General features: G+C 36.3%; 1 protein-coding gene across 2 annotated transcripts in view; it reads left to right on the forward strand.

The window, feature by feature from the left end:
• LOC136774464 (neuronal acetylcholine receptor subunit alpha-7-like) overlaps positions 1-20634 on the forward strand; it is a 96353-nt gene that overhangs the window by 16659 nt on the left and 59060 nt on the right. For both annotated transcript variants that reach the window (XM_066728772.1, XM_066728773.1), the window contains exon 2: positions 10299-10441. In XM_066728772.1, the coding sequence (XP_066584869.1) occupies positions 10299-10441 (143 nt within the window). The remainder of the gene's footprint in view (positions 1-10298; positions 10442-20634) is intronic.

The following is a 20634-nucleotide window of genomic DNA, read 5'->3' on the forward strand; positions in this document are numbered from 1 at the left end:
TTCCCGGTAGTTTTGCAAGAAGCTCGAAGGAAACAGATGTCGGCACTCGTTGATGTCAAAGTCCATATAGACAGGTTTCGCGCTACCGGTATGTGCTACGTACAAACCTAAATCGAAACTTTTACTACTCTTTTCGAAACGTTCGTTCAAGCGAGAAAGGTTACGCCGTGGCGTCCTAGTCGGCAAACAGGAACCAACCGTGCGAAGCACATTCTGTAATGGCGGGGATTAGTGGTTTCTAGCTCGTTCAGTTCCACAGTTAAGATCGAAGACTGCTGCTGTTCCGGTCGCGCCAACTGAAAACCTCATGCATCTTCCACCTTTATTCTATCCTGTAATCTTCATTGGGCGTTTCCCAATGATTCGTAATTAGTCTCAGGGCTTACCCAGACCACGATTAATCGATTCCCACCCTAATTTTTTTTAACTCGCACTTAATTGACCCACTGATATATCGCTCGATTTCTGACGTCATCTGTTTTTAAGCGACTTGACAATATTAAAAGCTTACTTCGTACACTGGTGTTCGACGGTAAGTCAGTGGAGTTGGGGGAGAAGTATATACGAAATGGGATTTTCATGATGAAACGGTGGTGTAACGACGGTGTAACGATGCATATGTACGTGTACGGTACCCAATATTGACCAGCTAATGCTTACCGTTGGCGAGGAAATGCAATTATCGCATAACAGGAGGTTCCATATTTTCGGTTTGTACTACACGTCAGTCTTCTCTATATTGTTTAATCGTATTTGGGATTCCTGGCCTATGCTCGTTTTGCCATTTAATTATCCACAATTAAAATCAGCTACTGCAACGATTGTTTCACGGGTCTATAGCTCATGGAAAGTTTTTATTGCGATCATTAATTATTTTCATTGGCTTATCAATACCACTTCAAAGTAATTAATCTTACCTTTAATTGTTTCTTCGTTATACACGTTACTCAATATAGAGTACCTCAAATCTTGGCTCTCCCGTGGTCCATGGAGTAACCGGAGAAATCCCCCGCTAAGACTTTTAATGATTTTAACCGACTTAAATTGGGTCTTGGAAAAACTTGGAAAAGTTTTAATGTCGGTCTCCTCGTGTCTTTTCTTCCAGTCTCATCCATTTCCGCACACCAACCGCAGTAAGAATATTGGAAGCTGCACCGCGCTAGAGCAAGGGACATTGTTCGAAAGCTTATATAGTTTGGTCCTAATCTCTCGCTATTGTCCGTAACCAAAACAACAATAGCACCAAAATTTACCCTACATTCTTTTAGCAGCGTGACAAAAAAAAAACATTAAGACAGTTTGTGGAAAATTTCACTTACTTCAGTTTTCCAGCAACTTCAAAAACTGAATTTAATACGAGAGTCGTATTCAAACAGGTTGTCCAAAAGTTTCTGTTTTAACGTGTAGTTTTATCGCTTTATCTCAACTACATTCAGTTTTATCTAGTTATTGTAACAGTGGACAATGTGGGTTATGCAGGAAAAGTTGATCGAGTTTTCAAGGTTACACGGGAAAAAGGTTATACCGTACTCTACCGGAGCATAAATATCCGGATGGTAAAAAAAATCTATGAAACGTGAGTCGCCAGGCAGCAAGTGTCAGCATTATTTTTACGAAGGGAAATTCGATTAGCTCGGTAAGTGCGCCTAGAGGGCGCTATGCATCATACTTGGAGAAAGCAAAGAGGAAAGTAGAGGGAGCCGCGCTTTAACTTGGGACATTAACGTCAGGCACAGTCTTGGAGTAATTCGTTTACATTTCACAATTTCGAGACGATAAGGTTCGCGACTATCGATGGAAAAAGACATAAAACGCTAAGCTGGAAGCATCTGCCGAGGGAACAAAAATGGTCTTAGCTCCAGCGACTGGAGTCGACGCGCTTGGTGTGTAAAATCACGAAATCGAACCATTCCCAGTAGAAAAAGACCGCTCGCGCATGCTGTGAGAAATGTAGCATTAACGTCAGGACACTCCCTAGCAGCAGGCTGGCGATCCTGGCGACGATGCTAGCATTGCTTCTCGGCTGGAAGGGATCAATTTTTCTGTAAGTTGTGTGCCACCGTTGCGCGCCAGATGTCCAACTTATTGGAAAAAGAATCCATGGCAGATGCAAGTGGGCAATGGCCACGTTAGATTCTACCGGGCTTCTCTCGAGCAATAGCAACTCGGAGGAAATTCTTGACATCTCCGAGCATGTTCTCGATGCTTTCCTTATGCCAAGTGTATTAACTTCCCGTGAATCCAAATCCCTGATCTTTCCTTGCTCGTTTCCTAACTGCTCAAAGGATCAAACATAGATTGAACTTCCGTCCGTTATCAGACAGAATTAGTTCCTGTTACAGCCGCGAGCGAATTGCTGTTGATATAACAATAGCCCAATCATTCAACTTGTGTTCTCCAAGAGCAAAGAAAACGGAACGAACGACAGAAACTGTCTGGAATTGAGTCAGTAATTAGTACCTTCGTAAATTTAAATAGTTTGCCTGCTTTCGAGAGCGCTCCATTATCCAGTGTATTAATTCTAACGAATCCATTATCTCATATATTTTACGAATCCATTATTTCATAGAAACCTAAAGCGATGATATCACTCGGCTATTCCGTGTGCCGGTTAATATGTTGTAAAGGAGCTGTGTAAACGGCCATTGGCGTATCGTATAAGCATCTAAAAGCATTCCAAGATCAACTAGCCCACAGTTATATGCCGCACAGTGGCGTGGTCCTTTTATGTCTTTTGGAAATGGGCTTTTATGTCCTTTGCTGTACCTTGTTTATTCCGAATTAAATGTCATATTATATTAAATCTTTTCTCCTATAGTGGTATAGATATTTTTTCCTCGCGCTCCAGTAATTCATTTCCCGAAAATAATGTTCTTGGTCCTTTTGCTGATGGTATACGTATATACTACACATAAAGCAAATTTAATTAAATCAATAGAAGTACCTAGGGCTTTCCCCGAGGGTGAAAGCAAATTTGATAAGGCTTTTACAAAAATTTGTTAACAAACATTTTAAGCGAGATACCGACGCTTTACACGCGCTATTGTTGTAGAGGTGTATTCCGAGCAAAGGGAATTAATTGGAGTACCTAAATTATTTACGACAGTTTAGGGTGCTTTCGCCTCGCATCGATACAAATGACAAGGGAGTTATCGCGAATGTTATATGGGCTCTCAGTTTGCTTGTAATTCCCGGCCGAAGCATAAGAGGCCATATCTCCGGAGCAATGAATCATTATGCGCCTTTCAGCATCTTGGTATCAGCAGGATTTAGGCCAAAGGTTACGGAAATTACGTTACGATTTCCCCGTCGTTCTGCCGGCTCAAATGTGCTTCCATCCTTCGTACCAGCGGATTATGCTCGTCAGAAATATCCTTGCGCCACACCTTGCACACAAAACGCTGGCATATTTGATCTATTCGATAGTACGTGGTCTTCTTTTTACACGTCGAATATCTTTCATTTGATCTATCCCCGCCTGAAAGTCACTTCCTATCCACCTTGAAATAAATATAATATATTATCTCTGGTATCCCTATATAATCTATCATACGCCTGCTTTACACACGTATTTTTTTCTTTCCTAACCATGCTGGTTATTGAAAAAATAACGATTTTACATCACTATACCAGTTGAGATTGTTTGTCTTTAGTCGGCGCCTTAAAAATAGTCTGAAAGGATAGCAATGTAATTTGTGCCGTACTATATAGCGTAATCGAAGTTGGGGTGATGATGTGTGCTTTAAAAAATCTCGAGCGGCCGTCAGACGCTGTTAAAGGCTACGTGTTACTTTGAGATAATAAACTCTGTAAGACGTTATTGATTAGTGAACAAAATCAATAGTCGTTAACGACACACTATCATGGATGGTGGACGTAACACGTATGCCACAACAGCTAAATGAGTAAAGTTTCATACTCTGAGCAATAAAAAGAGAATGTGTGTTGTGGCAATACACATCTGTGCCGGAATCTTCGCTGCTAATGCCCTGAATATATTAAAACACGCTCTTTTACCACGTTAGAAAAATGTGTTAGCATCTAATGTCGTTATATATTTTAGAATATATTTACGTATTTCAAGTGTTTTTTATGATGCATAATTTTTCCTCGACTTTCTGAACGTTATTAAGTTTTATTTGTAGGGATGGGGTTTTCTAATTAACGTCGGCATTTTTCATTTTACCTCGAATGATGCTGGATCCAATTTCCCAAAACCAGTTAAATCTTCACAATGTGTAACAATATTGAATGCTGGGGAAAGACATTTGCCTCTGCGCCATGGAGAGTTTGATCGCTTGAGTAATTTACAGGGTCTGTTCCAGTGGCTGGCTCTACATCATCGTCTATAATTGCTCTGTGAAAATTATCCATTACTAGATCACAATTAAACCTTACATGATCCAGCTACGGATAAATCGTTAAACTCATTTTTACTCTCCTTTATTTCTGCGTTTCGGTCTCCGATAACGCATTTATAATTCTTCATTTTTTTTTTAATTTCCATCTCAGTAAGCCATTATTCTTTGAAAGCATTAAGCTCAATAATTAAAGTGTTTCGATGTGGAGAAGGATGGCCAGGAAGACTGTGAGTTAAAACGTCAGTTAAAAAATCTACTTCCACGCTGTAAATAAACCGAAGCCTTTGGACTATAATCCTCGAAATGGCTAATTACTATTCGGGATAGTGCTATTGCGTGCTGCCTGACAAAATTTGCCACTACTGGAAATAATTAAAGCACAATGAAACCAGATTGTGTACGGTTTACTCTTCTGTGATGTCATTGTACCTATAAAGTATTTTGTTTTAATGTAATGCGATGAATCGCGTTCGATTTTGATAACGATACTTATTGTGTTATCGATATACTTAATTGAATGTGAAAAACAAGCTTAACTTGATTTAGGATTATTATCAGCAGCTTTAAAATTTTTCAAAGTAATCTGAAGGAAGTAATTATGAAAAATAAAACTTTTAAAGCTGTTATAACAAGATAGTTTTATACTGTTTTGTCAATAATAAAATTTTAACTGCCAACAATTAACGACACCCTCTTGTTTGTTGTTAAAAAGTCCAGGATAAATACATTTCACTGTAAAAAAAGTTGAAAACCGATTTTGTCATTACATCTACACGACTCCTACTCCTACAACTTAAAACGTAACGAGTCACCGGTGTTATAACGAGTTTAAGTGCACTGTAAACAAAGGCGAAGTGTGTAAAGACATTTACGAATGGTTATGTTATGCGCAGAACGAGCTTCGGACTTTTTTTCGAGTTAATGAGGCTTGTTACAATCTCCCTTGTTGCTGGTCTGCGAAAATCTAAAGCTACAGCAAACACTACTTAATTTTCTCACAGTGATTTTTAATAAACATCTCAACCATGTAACAATAGCAATGGAGCTGAGCAAATTATGATAATTAATGAAACTTGGAGATACTTGTCATTTCTATATAGTATCTACATATAGAAAACTCTGTATTATGAAATACAATACGAAATATTCAATTACAACTTCGCCAAGTTCCTTAAAGTGTAATTTAAGAAGACATGGGGTAAAATGCTTCCTTGCAGATGTTTCACTGTCAGCGGAATTGCGAGCAATTAAATGCTTAATCATTCTGTCCGAAGAATCTGTCAAGTAAATTCAATTTACAAGTGTAACAAATGCGCCGGCTAGATCTATTGACCAATCGAATTAACGCGAAAGCGAATTAAACGAACTATGGATGAATTATAGGAAAACTTCGTTGCGCCGTACCGCGGCATGTGCAATGAATATAACAACGGAAGGCACAAAAAATTTAATCCATCAAAGAAAACAAAATGAGCGGTAGGCGGATATGAATAATGCATAATTCGTTTATATCACGCCATATTCTGACCATTGTAATGCTACCGGACTTTTTTTCCTCAAAATTAGTTGTTGCTTTCCGAAAGAAAAAAGAAAACAACAGAAAAATACACGGTAGTGATAGGTAGCAGCAGACTTGAAATACTTCATTAGTCTGTGTGTAGTTTAGCACATTCTGATTTCAAAAGAGCCCCATTCGAAACTGATTAATTAGATCCACACACGACATTATATAGGTATAGGTGGCTCACTCCGATAATTTCATTAACAGATGATCCGATGGTGTTCTGTAACGATAATACAACGACGCGATAGCAGATTGATAATTAATTCGAAGCAATATCGAAGTTGGTCGAAGGTAGGAAGTTCTGAGAAATCTGTAGATTGCAGTTGAGTATCAAGTCCTTATCGAAATTTGTAACCTTTCAAGTTAGGGAATATTGTGATTGTGAAATAGAACATTACCTTTGATAAAAATTTTATCTTCTTTTTCACTTTCTTCAATTCGGCAAGATAAACTGATATAAAATAGCAATAATTAGACGAAAGAAAATAAAGGATGTAAAAAAAAAATATAATAATTATAGTGCATTGGTGAAAACTTAATATCTGAACTTGATAATTTGATGAGCGAGACTCCTGCATTTGGTATAATAATTTTCACACGAATCCTCTACGCTTAAAAGTTTCACTGTAGCTGAAGAAACGATTATTCAACAAAACTTATTTCTTTGGCAGTTTAGTTGGATAATGTGATTTATGAAGAAAATTGTCGACAATTGCGGTTGTGGCTATGAGTGCGCAAGACACTTAGATACATTTAAATTACAGCTTGTACCAAAAGTATCCTTCTTCAACGGAACAAGCCAAGTTCTGTACCTTGTTAAATTTGTTAACAAATTGAAATTTATTGCTTAAATACAGCACCTATTCTCTCAAATTTTATTAGTCCCCTTTCATATTATAAATAATCATCCGTTAGAGTGGTTGTTTGATAATTCAGTCGAGTAATTTTATCGAGGCAAACACCAATGTTTGGTTTACAGAATAAACTAACCACCACGTGCATACCTTTATCGAAATTTTCTACTGAAACGAGCAAACAGATTTCCAAGCGGCACCGAATAATTTCAATGATTCTTTGAAAATAATTATCCGCTTGGTTGTACGTTTAATTACAACGATTTTACATGATTTTGGCCGATGTCTATTTCCTATTATCGCCGCTTTTCTTACGAAACTTGAAGGTCGGTTTTTTTCTCGGAAACATTGGCTGCTTTTTCTTTAAATCGAGTGGTTTAAGGAAAAAGCCTGTATACGAGTTACGTGAATGCATACATACATACGTTTGCAGCTGTTCGGTCAGGATAGACGGCTTTTATATCGTTCGCTGTTAGATTCTCCTTATTGTTGTCAGATTCAGCTAACCATTGAAAACAAATAGCCTACATCCAAAGCATTTTCAACCTCTCAATATATTCAGGTAAAAACATCCAAGGTGATGCTTCCCGGAGAAGTCCAAGTTTCGTTTAATGGACGTGTGCTTTATTTGTTTTCTTTTTCAAATGTGACTTTCCCTTTCACTGCAATACGGTCAGTGACGTATTGGCGTTTAATGCACTAAGTGACTTACATATAAGCTTTCCCTTATAATGGATCAGATACGTGCGAAAGCCAATAAATCAGAAGTATACCCACGCGAATCGCTTCACGGCGCGCTAAGAAAAACTTTAACCTTCTAAAATTATTCTCTCCTATCTTACAATGTTGAAAAATCGTACAATTTTACGGGATTTTTTGTTGGTAATTTTCCTTGAAATAATTCCAAGAGATGGAGAATTATGCGGGGATCGTAATCATGTACAAGGACGTAGCATCCTCGTTTGTTTCCCAGCAGAATCACTATCTTTGAAACAAAGTTTCGTGCATTTTTCCTTCCGAGGTGGCTTAACCTTTGGTCGTGATTCGTTTTCTTAACCGCATTATATTTCACGTTGACTAAGATCTATCGTGCAGCTTAAAGCGATGTGAAATAGAAATATGGCCAGTTTGAATGTCCACCTGTTTACAAGATTATACCACAGCTCTTTTCGCCGGTGGCAACAATACGATACATTTGTGTGACACGGTGACGCAGTGCAAACCAAAAGACTTTAATAATGCTGAAATATCGTCAATTTAAGGTTTTATGTGCATTTATAATCTCCACACACAAACGTTAAGTCATCAATCTTGAGACTTTTATGCTGGAAGCTCGTATCAGCATGAATGAACGGATAAGAATCGTAGGGGTTTCCCTCGGCGATGTAAGCCATGCATAGAAAGATTTTATGATTAATTTACTAGAATGTATCCTACTATGGTACACAGGAAGTAGTTCAACCATACCAATTTTTACTCGCGGTGGCAGCTGTGCGATCAGAAGGCGTGGATCCTTAAAGGAAGAAATTCGGATACGTCGTATTGATAAAACAATTTTTGTATAATTGGATTGTATTTGCAAGCCACACGCTTTAAACGAATCTGTAAAAATCAATATACCCTCTTCAACGTGTTTAACCCAATGTAAACTTATGAATATTATGTTTTTAACTTGCGCTACATTTTTCACATTAGTCTAATTAAAAGCAAAGCGCACTAATTAATGGTCGAAGCTCGGGGTATTTAATATTTTCCGCTACGGTTTAGCGAGCGATTTTCCGCAATATCCACGGAATTCCACAATATTCAGTGGAATTCGCATAATGAAAGCAGAAGTGGCGGCAAAACTAAATTCTTTTTTACCGCCTGCGTTTTAGAGATCCAATACGATCAAGTTGCCATGCATACTCAGGTAGATTAAAAATAACGGCTATAGCCTCGAATTTTCATTAACGAACTTTTCCTGGCCTGTTGTTACCAAGTTACATCTACCTATTTGGGAAGGTCGAATCCATTCTTCAGTAGGAATACATTTTTCATCGGATAAAAGTGAAATTGGCCATTAATGAAGTGAGTTTATCTTACATTAGAAAATGGAAAGGATAGTAGAAACAGTATCAGACAATGCTAAAGTAGAACGAAAAAAGGGACTGAAGGTAAACTAAAGGTTAAGCTCATTCATAAATAAAAGTCAGCTTAATAATATATAAGGAAGAGAGAGCGAGAGAGGGAGGGCAGAGGATGGGAAACCAGAGGGATGGTGGAACAAAACACTGGAGAAAAATTTCGAAATAGAACCAACAAACAAATAGAGTGCCAGAGTGAGAGGAGACCCCCCGACATTCGAGATTGAACCAATGAATTCGTAAAGGTTCCTTTTTCAGTTCACAAATGCGTCATGGTCAATCCGAAGATGCATGTGAATAATATTTATTCCAGCCCTACTTTCTTACGAAATAAGCAGTCGAACATAATTTTCTATATCTAAATAAAATTTTCGCGCGCGTTCTAGTATTATTTATTAAATATTAAGGTCTACAATCTCCCAAAATTGCCCAATGCATTTTCAACGAGTTTACATTTATGAATTTTGGAATTTTGTAAAAGTGATAGTAAGGTGAGAAAAGTAAATATTTGTTTTTCAGAATCTAAGAAAGTGCGAATGTACTTTTGTGTGTGTATGTGTTTTTTATTGATTTTTGAAAGTTCGTTAAACACTCCACGAGAAAATGACATTAATATCTATAAACATAGTTACTGAGACAATTAATCTTGTTAGTAAAATTCAATAATAGAGAGAAAGAGAGAAAGAGAGAAAGAGAGAAAGAGAGAAAGAGAGAAAGAGAGAAAGAGAGAAAGAGAGAAAGAGAGAAAGAGAGAAAGAGAGAGAGAGAGAGAGAGAGAGAGAGAGATGTGACAAGCTTTTCTCATTCAATTATTCCATTTATTAATCAACACATTTTTTATACAATTTAAAAATAATTATTTATAAATACTACAATAACATTTATTATTTCTACTAATGTGTATTTATTGAGTTCGAATAGAAATGAAGATATTTACGAATTTATTAATGATCCACGTAAATGCAATAATGGTAAAAATGCAATAATTACAATAATGGTCGTGTGAATATTGAATTTATTTTTGTAATATATCTATAAACATATTTATAGAAAACGTTAAATGATTAATTGTCTCAATTAAATTTTTAACATTGATCAATGCAACTAGTTTATTTACGTAACAAACATTACTTTGTTTTGTTAATTAAACAAATTATTTCGATAACTACAAATCCTTCATAATATTGATAAGCATATTAATAGAATATAATTCTCCAAATAAACTCTGTTAATCAATATTATGAACGATATTTTTTGAGTGTACATTTGTAATTCTGGGTGAGTTTGTACTTTCATCAACTGTGATTTGAACATGAAGCGATGCGACGTGGCAAAGTGAGCCAAAGTCGCCTGTGTAAAAGATGACGAGAAACTTAAAGTGATTGTTGGTCAGGGCTTGTAAGCGGAGGTATTCACGAGAAGCAACTACTAAACCACCTGCTGGATAACTACAACGTGCTGGAGCGACCCGTGGGCAATGAGACAGACCCCCTCGTGTTGAGCTTCGGACTTACGCTTATGCAAATTATCGACGTAGTAAGTCCAATTTCAATTTAATCTTTTTCTCTAATAAGTTTACTGCTCTTTTTCTTTTTGAACGTATTGTTCATATCTCATTACCACATTATCATATGCATGAAATTAGAAATACTAAATTGCTATTTATAAAGCTTTTATTTAATCACATTTTTTTTAAATCCATTAGTGTGTAGTACTCACGTTTGTATATTTTGTAAAGTGCTTCAAATATTTACAGGGTGCATTAATTAATTAGTTTGAAATGAATACAAGCAAAATAGCACTTTTGCATATGTATAACAACGGTATTTTTATGTATAAAAAACGAGAAAAAGTTAATGCTTTCAACTAAAAATACTTTTATGTGCGAGAAAGCATATAGGAATGTGCGTAAGTAGATATTACAAGTATGCGCGATTCACGTACACGTGACAGACACGAATTCGCGCAACGCACGATCGATCCGCTTAGTTTTCGCGTTCCAGTCGCGAACCAATGACGCTAAAGTGAACGCACGGCTACTCCGGTCATCGATATATATATTACGCTTCGTCGATACTGCAACTGCGTACCGTATACAGTTTTCAAACATTTTTAATGAACATTTCGGTAGACGAATGTAAGTTGAAAGAGGGGGAAGGGGAGGGGGGAGGAAAAATCAATTCCCGCAGCACTTATGCCAATATCAATAATGATTATTACTTAATTTACCTTTGTCAATCTTCCGGGATGAAAATTTCTCCCCCAATCTTTTCTTGTGAGAAAATAATTGATCTAGATTTGCTGAAGTGCACTTAACGTGGGTTCCTACCACTCCTGGGTAGGATTCACGCAAAATCCATCGGGAACTTTCGTTCACCCATTGGAAACTTCCCCCTGTTAGTGATTCGTGGATGATAAATGAAGGTAGACTCAAACCAAATGGAGAAAATTAATGTCGTACGTCAGGAAAATGCGTTGGTAATGATCGCGTTTTTACGATGATCTTCTCCCCACAAATTTGCCAGGTTTTTTTTATAGCTAAAGAAAAATATCACAAAACGTATCAGATTTGCACTGATAACTGGCATTTGTTACACACTGATAAAAAAATGTAGTCTTGGGTTATCTCGATTTGCTTGCTTCATTATAGCTTTAAAAATTTACGAGTTTTAAAGAACTGATAATTAAAATGACTCGGTTTAAGTGGTGGATCAAAAATCAACAAGTTTCCGTAACCACACGTGGAGGCACATATCCTTGTACGATCGATTCTTAAATGCAATCTCGTAGGAATAATAGGACACAGCATTCAGGAAAGCTTTAATTTCCGAAATCTTGATTATCGGGCGCTACCATTGCTTCCACGGACATTGGTGGACGTGCACATTGGTTTCCGCAGAGAAGCAGTATCGTGAATTCATCCAGTCATATACCTATACCAACAAGTATAGCCTGCAACAGCGTAGATACATTACAGCTGAATACGCCAGTCATACTATATAGATATGCATTGCATCCGCCTACTATAAGTTATTACTTTCTTCTCCTATTAAAATATACTAGAACCATTGAACTCTACGACTATATATATATATATATATATATATATACAAACCCAATTCTTGCCTCAGTAAAATTCCTCGGGTACGAGTAAATAGGTTAAAAGCTGAATTCATATTTTAATAAAATTCGTATTTTTAAAAGTCTGTAGTAGACATTGCAATGCTTTCACGAGTGCGCCGAATCGGCTTATCACGAATTCAATGGACACAACTATGCGTGTGTAAAAACGTCGGAATATATGTGTTTCACACGAATGACGCGGTGTGTATCAGAGTTCACGGTGTATCTTCAGCGTTCAAGCTCTTGTTTACGCGTATCGCGTCGTGCCTCTGTCCAGTTAAAATGACATTTTCAATGTTAGTTTCCCTCTCCCTTTCGATGTGTATCTTCCCTTTCAACCCTTTCTCTTTCCCTCTCCAACCCTCCTGGGCCGCTCCATCGTACGTTCAGCCCGTACGGTATACCGCTTTTGACCACCTGTAATTAACGTTGAGATACACTAGCTCGGCTAGGTAATAAATTCTACTCTATCAGAAATACTGCACTCCACATTTGCCATTGCAGTTCTTTCACACACGTATATCGCACATTTACGAAGCAGCAGGCACTGATACGACTACGTGCAGGACATCGCTTTTAAATTATATCCGTATTAATGTGGAAAGCTGGTGCTCGATATATTTTCATATATATTATATTCTTCGTGCATCGCATCTAGCCAATTCCCTGCAAGATTCTTGAGCGAAGAGTAATTTTTATCCTACTTGTTTTGTATCATTAACGCTCTATTCTTATGTATCGTAACGAAAGCTTTTTCCTTTTTTCCTGAGCACGATTGGGAAGCGTGTGGAGAAAAAATTGCTATCTATTCTTACGCGAATGCATTTCAAGCTGCATTTCTGGAGACTACAGCAGAATAGTAATCAGTCGAGAAATGAACTGAATTTCGAGCTCACTGACGATACTAGCGGCTATCTTGTTTCCTCGACTATTTGCAAATGTTGCAACACGTGAATGGTTCCAGCAAGTAGTAGAAACTTGCTGCGTTATCGTCATTTCCAACAATAAATTTTGGAACATTCCCTGAGGACATTCTTAGCTCAGCGTGAGTTGTTTAGATAGCCATGTAAATTAATTCTATATTTTACCTCGAAGCCTATAAATACTCTGCTACCGTTCCAATAAATTTTATTTCGAATAAGATGAGATGTATTTTATAGGTAATTTTGTACATGCGAGTCTCGCGTATGAGGGAATGTTTCTATGGCAAAACTGGAATGACGCATAGCGTCAAGGATGCGCCAGCACGGAAAAGGGCTGGTAAAGTGGATTTGTTCTCGGTGAGAAAATGCGGGAACGACCGCACTCGGAGTTAAGAGAACCGTTTGATATGCCATGGCACGTATAACAAAAAGTTTCACTCGGCCACATGTCGAATTAACAGGGTGCCCTCGGTTCCATCCAATCTTGTGCACGTAGCCTCGACAATCACGATATCCCGCATCATTTTTCATCCTCCAATAACGCCGGTCTCATCCGAACTCGTCACCCGGACAGCTCTTTTTACGCAATAACTCGAGTGAAACCAACATTTCTTGGAAAAAACCGCGAAATAATGCGAAGCTCTAAATTTTTCTTATCAAAGAAAGCACTGCGGATGTAAAAGAGTAGTTGACTTCTGTCTCTTACGCGGAGCGTCTGTTAGATGCAGGTAGTCTTTAATTTTTATCACTATTTATGCAGATGGTACCGGAAGAGGAAAGTCTTAGGATGCCCTTTTTCAGAATTGGGGATTCATATATTAAACAACAGTCTGAATCCACGATGCGACTCCTTTACTATGTATAGAGGCAAATCCTTCAGAAAAATTTTAAATCTCTATTCATAAAAAATAAAGTTGAGAAAGCTGAATTGAAGCGAACTTGAAGGCAATTCTAAGGATTCGTGTTTGTATTATGTAAATTCTATCGAGATATATAGCGAAAGGTGAAAAGAGCTAAAGTATTACGCGCTGCTTTTATCATTTAATTTTCTGCAATAATATTGTAAAATTAATCTAACCGTATACGTAAATAAGATTTATTTTGCTCGCTTTTAAACTTTCATAAATTATGAGTCTGGATTTTATTTAAAATGGCTGTATCATTAAAAGTATCATACTGTAATTTTGAACGACAGTAGTTAATAAATAAACAAACGTAATATCCTTAATAAATTTTGACGAATTACATTACAAATCTTGATTAGAGATCAGTGGTATAGATTTATTACCTTTGCTCTGCTGTTTGTGCTAGATTGGGAACAGCAGATTGCATCGAGTTTCATCGTGGTTTAGCTTTGGCTCTCGTTATCCAATTTAATGCATTAGTAATGACGAAACCGCAATATTTTCACCTCGTCGAAAAACTTTGCGCAGTCCTGGATCTTGGAGGCTGAAAAATTCATTCGATCCTTCGTAAAGGAAGTTGACGCGAATATTCGTAAAGAGAGAGGGGGGAGGGGTGGGAGCGTGAAGAGGCCAAGCAAAAAACCAGTATAAACAAAGAATATATGTTGATTTATCGTCAATAATGCGGTTCATTGCAGTCTTAGGATTTTATATATGCCGTTCACGTTCGTGTGTCTTTTCGCTGTATAGTGGCTTATCCACTTTAGATGGAAGCTATCGTTTGTGACCCGTGACCAGCACGTAGCAACTAGATATCACTAAAATTAAGGATGAGACTATATTATATACACATACAACGAAAGTTGGGGCGCTTGCCTTGCTATATAAATTTCGTAATTTAGCTTTTGGTCAGCCTCAATCTCTACCTCTATATTACTAAGAAAATAAAGAATGAACGTTACTGGAATCCGAAAATTTTCTACCTCGAAAATATCTAAAGTATATCAAGGAAAAACACATTTTGATATATTTTACCCCCTGGCGCTTGAAAATTTAATACTTTTTATGAACTTAAGTTTTGACATATTACTTTTTTGGGTTATTATACTCACCATTATTGATGGTTAATGATATTAAATAAGCTAGAGTCACCGAAGCAACCCTTACCCTTTGGCCTAAATGACGTAACTTGATTCTCACAAACCGGAAAATAATTTGAATTACAGCAAACTCCGGTAGAGATGAGCAGTGAAGCTTTCATTTTGTGAATTAATCTTTGAAACCCAGTTTATTCCCAAGTACTTGATTTTATAATCTAACGCACACTTCTTACAAGATGACTTAAATACATTTTACAAAGTAGAACGACACATTAGAAGATATTTAAGATTTTAAACTTTCATGCAATTTTTCTTTCGCGTTTAGCGAGTAAAGAAATTTTTCATGCTACTCAGTTTTAAGAGACCAGTGGCAAATGGCGAAACGTAAAATAGAATAAAGAACAAGTAGCAATGTTATGATGCTCTTAAGGTGGTATCTTGTAAAGTTTTTAAAGTTGCCGGCAAGACAACTAATGGCGATACTTAAAACGTTCATTGACTTCGAGAGCCATCCGACACATGATGGCACAAAGAGTACAATGAAGAAGTAGTAACATCAGTGATTTACCGTCCAGCCGCGGTCCAAGCTAACATCGTGTCACATCCTATGCGGTTTTATCGACGAACCACGACACGTGATGTGTGGCCACCTGTTGCACTCGATGAACAGTTTTCAATGATTTTCTGTCTTTGCCATTAGTTGGCTCCTTCGAAAAGCACTTTCTCCAAATACAATGTTCATAATTTTAACCAACGTGATATCTCGAAAACTATGGCCATTTTGGAGCACACGTGCATATTCTCGGATCCATAATTATTGTATTCTGTGATAAATGATCATTTTTCTTAAATCATAATTTTCTAAATCTAAAGTGCATGGATCTTCTTGACATGGAGACAGTTTAGGAGATCTTTGCTAAATTGGAGCATCAATTCGCCATGTTAGAAAACTTGACTAATAATGCATTCGGCATAGTAGAACATATGCATAATCATTACCATAATATCTATTTGTAAGAAATTTATGCATGGTACCTTCGTAATATCGGGGACTCTGCATTGAATTCCGCACTGCGAGCAGAGAAATGCGGCGAGAAAATTATAAATTCTTAGTCTGCATTTAGAAATACGATTAAAGCCGCAATGCTCTCCTATCCAAAGTACAGAAACGCTGAGAAAAAGAGATAGAAGCACATGAATATATAAATATTACATTTATCATTACATTTTATCCCGTAAAGAACTTGGATAATTCCGCGGCTTATCAATTCGTGTTATAATGAGTGAGCTCCCCCGAGTGAGCTTCAATGGAAATTTGAACTGAGAGTCATGCTAAGCCGGAATTCGCGTTTTTCTCACTGTTACGTAATATCAATAATGGATTGTGTGATAAATTACTATGCTTACTGAAGCGAGAGTCAGGCAAAAAAGCTATAAGAGCTGGTATGGAGAGAGGATAGAGGACGAGAAAAGAAATCAATAAATCTCGGCTTGAAATCCTGGAAATTAAAGCATATAAACGTCATATTGGAGATAGTATTACCTCGTCATATTTGTGTTTTCAATGGCAGTCATTTATTAAAGTAGAAACTGAGAGCAATGTAAAAACAGGTTCGTTCAAAAAAATTACACAATTTTCAATTTTCCTTTTTCACGAGGAAAATAGCTTGATTTGAATTTATTTGCAAAGTCCAGGAGTAAGTAGAAGGCATTATTCTCTATAAAATGGTAAGCCAAGGAATCGTATATTAATTGTAGTAATTAAGAAAAAATTAGCATCATTGTTCAATAAATGTAGTATCAAGGTTGTTGGAATCTACTTCGTCATTATCGTCATCGCACGAAATGACGTGGCTGATAGATGAATTGCAGTTTGCAGTGGCCATACTTGTATTGTAATTTATAATGGTTAATCCCCATTTCAGTGGCCTTTGAAGATTAAAACGTCACCAGTAACGAGCTACGTCAGACTAATTTACTAACGCGTACACTATATTAGGATAGTTACTAAACCTCTGCTGCCTACAACACCTGGGAGACTATAGGCAACTTTTAAACCTGCGATAACCTCGCCCATAAACGTCGTTTTTCCCTCGTATCAAATTTGAACTTCACTCCAATAACGCGCAGGGGTTTTTTTTTTTTTTTTAATTAAGACTCTCTAATTTTTCATTAATTTAATCGTTGAAATTTTGATGTACAAAAAGCGACAATGACAATGCTAAAGTGAAGTAAAGTTTGAGAAATACTAAGAAATTATTGAAATTGTCTGAAACGGAACAGCTCTTAGTTAGATAACTTCGTTGTTGCGTGACTACCGTTCCGCGTCGACCAGCTAGTGTCAATCTGTATTTTCTCGTTCTTCCGACTTCTAACTTACTCCAGACTCCAAACTGTCTGGATTCGACCCAGCACCCGATTCTCCCAAAGAATCCTTTCACTATCCTATCAACGGTCTGTTTTTCGTTTACTTTTTGCTCTCTCTGTTTTTGTAAATATAATACAGTTCTTATAATATTTAAGTTAGAATAACTATTAGCAGAGAATGCTTTTATTTCCATCAGAAACTTTTCCCCTACCACGATTCTTAAATCTTGAAATCTCCAACACTTCTCGACAAATAAATCTCTAATAGACAGATATACAGTTTAATATTATTAAGGAATGAGTTTGCGACTTGGACCTTGCAGCTAAAAAATTAAATTGTTCAATCATGCAACTGAATAACTGTGCCATGGCACTTCCATTAAAGGTGACCAGTTATGAATAATCGGACATTATTAAATAACTCACCAAATAACAGTTTCATAACTCAGTCTTGACAAATCCTGATAGGTCAGTCTGATGAAAAATTACTCCTAAGAGTTTACAAATAAAATAGTATGTTCCAACTAAATTTTACAAATACCTCAAATTCGCGATTTCGTTCAAGATTGGGAAAAATGCTGAAAGAGGTTAATTTTAACGCGAAGGTGTAGCATTAAAGCAAATAAAATTTGGTCCTCCTTAAAGTTAAAAGTGACCTGTTTCAGCATTTTGTTTAAACTTGGACGAATTTGGAGATTTTAAGAGATGCAAAAACAAGAAGCGAATGCTTTACTTTGTTTTCAAAAAATACGAGTGATTATGACAAACTCACAAGTGTACCATATACACAGCTTTGTGCGGAATGGCATCGTAAAACATTGCTAATTCCGCAAACAATACTTACTCTCTGATTTGATATTACTGGATACAGTTTAAGCACCATCCTTTAAAATGTGTGTGGTTTATCATTTAAGAATTATTTTTAATTAGTATCATAAGAAGATTCAGATCAAAAGTGAGAAATTTAGCATTTTATGCAAACAGTCTGATATTGTTTAAGAGAAACTATTGTTAGCCGATAAAAGAGCTAAAAAGAGATTATGATTTTTCTTTTTTATAACTTTGCTAGGCCTTTGACTTAAGCTTCCTGCATAAACATTAAGCTTGGCCTTTCTCTTAAGACTCTCACTTGGCATACCCTTCTAAGGTTTGCATGTAAATTCTTGAAGTTCCCTCAGGGATAATTCAACCATAAGTTGCCTACAGAAAAGGCGACAGTCCTCATGAAGATCTCCCAGTGGTTTTCTACGTATATACTTTGTAAGGCCTAACTTGCCCTACAATTTACATTTCCTTGAGTTTCTCACGCCAGAACTTTTAGTTGATTTTCACGAAATCAATTTCCCCTTTACTGTCAAAACTTGCTACATTCATACATCTGCATTAATTTTCCCTAAATCAATTCATACTAATTAGGAAAATAAGATAGAGTACTTATTTCTACATCTTTGCCTTATACGTTAAATTTTAATTACTATAGTTAATACCATTCTTCCCACTACATTGTAAAACAATATTAATTTTCGCCAAAAATTAAAAAAATACATAAATTAAAGCAACACTTTAAAAGAATTCAAGATTCAGATCGTGTTAATTAAATTTGTAAATAAATAACATCGACTAATAAAATACGAGGAGAGTATTTACCGTAATAATTATCGATAAATCTATTGATGAGAAGGTTAATAATACATTAAAATGATGATAAAAATCATGACTGGATTGTATCTGCACATAAAACTTAATGTAAATGCAGAAATCGATTTTTGGCATACAATGGAAAAGGACGTTTTGAAAATTTTCATTCGAATGCGCGCATAAAGATAGCTCTATATTGAAACCTCGCAACCATTTGATAATGCTATAAATTTTTTCTGAAGCATGGGAAAAAAATAATCGATTCAAAATTAAATTTCTTGAGTTATATTTAGAGCGATGGGACTAAAATAAAAACGAGCCAAGTAATGGTACAACCTTGGAGCCACATAGTATATTGCAAAGAAAGCGAAAGTGACGATCTAATTGAGAGGTGAGTTTCTTAGAAAACTCTTAGATGCCAGCTACATTAAAATGCAAATTTAATTTGCCTTAAGATAAATATCTTATAAAGTAGATTTTCCACATATGATTTTGGTATTAATATTTATTTTCATACAAAATACAGCGATTATAAACAGTCACTCAAATAGTAAAAAATGTCCAACAGTAATATTTTAAGGCCTGGAACAGTCGACGCGAATTTAAATGGATTTTAACGGAGGGAGAAAAGTGAATAAACAAACCGAGCTATTAAAGTCGACATACGTTCGGTCTATAAAATTGCACGAACATACTCGAAATCACCTATCCCTTTAGGTTGGGAGCGACAATGTTCAGCAAATCGGTGTAGAGACTGTCGAATGGTGTCTCTGCTATAACTTTGATCAGTTGTATGAGTTAACAATGCAAGCAGAATTGCCAAATCCGACTGCTCCAGGTCGATATACACATGCACATAGCAACCTGGTGGTATACAGGTAAGCTTAATATATCCAGTATGGTCATTTCTCTCTGAGATCAGGATTAACCATACGTGTTAAACAGATTACAAAGAAAAGTATATATTTTACACCAGTTGACTAAGTATCTCTAATAGTTTCCTATTATTGTACATAAATATACTTGATAAATATCTATAACATTAATGGAGTAACCAGTAAAAATTTTATAACAGTTAAATGGTTCTTTAATTATTAATTCTATTTTTAAATATTTTTTTGAGTATACGGTAAAGAGGGATTGGGTGTTTGGGAGCTACAAGGAGCTTTGCGGTGTCTTCGAGCACCAAAGCGATGTCTTAACGGGGAAGTAATTACTCTACAAGTGCAAATCCGCCTCAGTACACCTGTGTACATGCATACATTTTGCCTGAGAAGCTGGTCTTGTGACGTCCAAGCTCCATTATGTATAGAATCCATGAATTTCCTGTAGGCTAGCGCAATTTCGAAATGCAGATCCATTTTCGATAAATCAACATATAAGGAAGCAATGTCTCTGTAAACATATTGTGTATAGTTTAATAGTACATATAAAACCTTCGACCACCCATGTAGTTATACGTATATGTATACAAACATATTTACCAACCTCTTATTTCAATCAGCTTTTTATCGTCGAAAACTTCATATTGACTTTTCAATATTTGATACTTTACTTTCTAACCTAAAGGGTTTTTGTAAAGACCTCCTTAAAGTGCGCGAGAAATTTTGTCAGCTATATATATATATATATATATATGTATATATTGGAAAGAATGACTCGGCTCATAATAA

Source organism: Prorops nasuta, unplaced genomic scaffold (assembly GCF_024137725.1).
Source record: "Prorops nasuta isolate Cenicafe-Biocafe unplaced genomic scaffold, Cenicafe_Pnas_1.2 PNAS00006, whole genome shotgun sequence".
Lineage (NCBI taxonomy): Eukaryota > Metazoa > Arthropoda > Insecta > Hymenoptera > Bethylidae > Prorops > Prorops nasuta.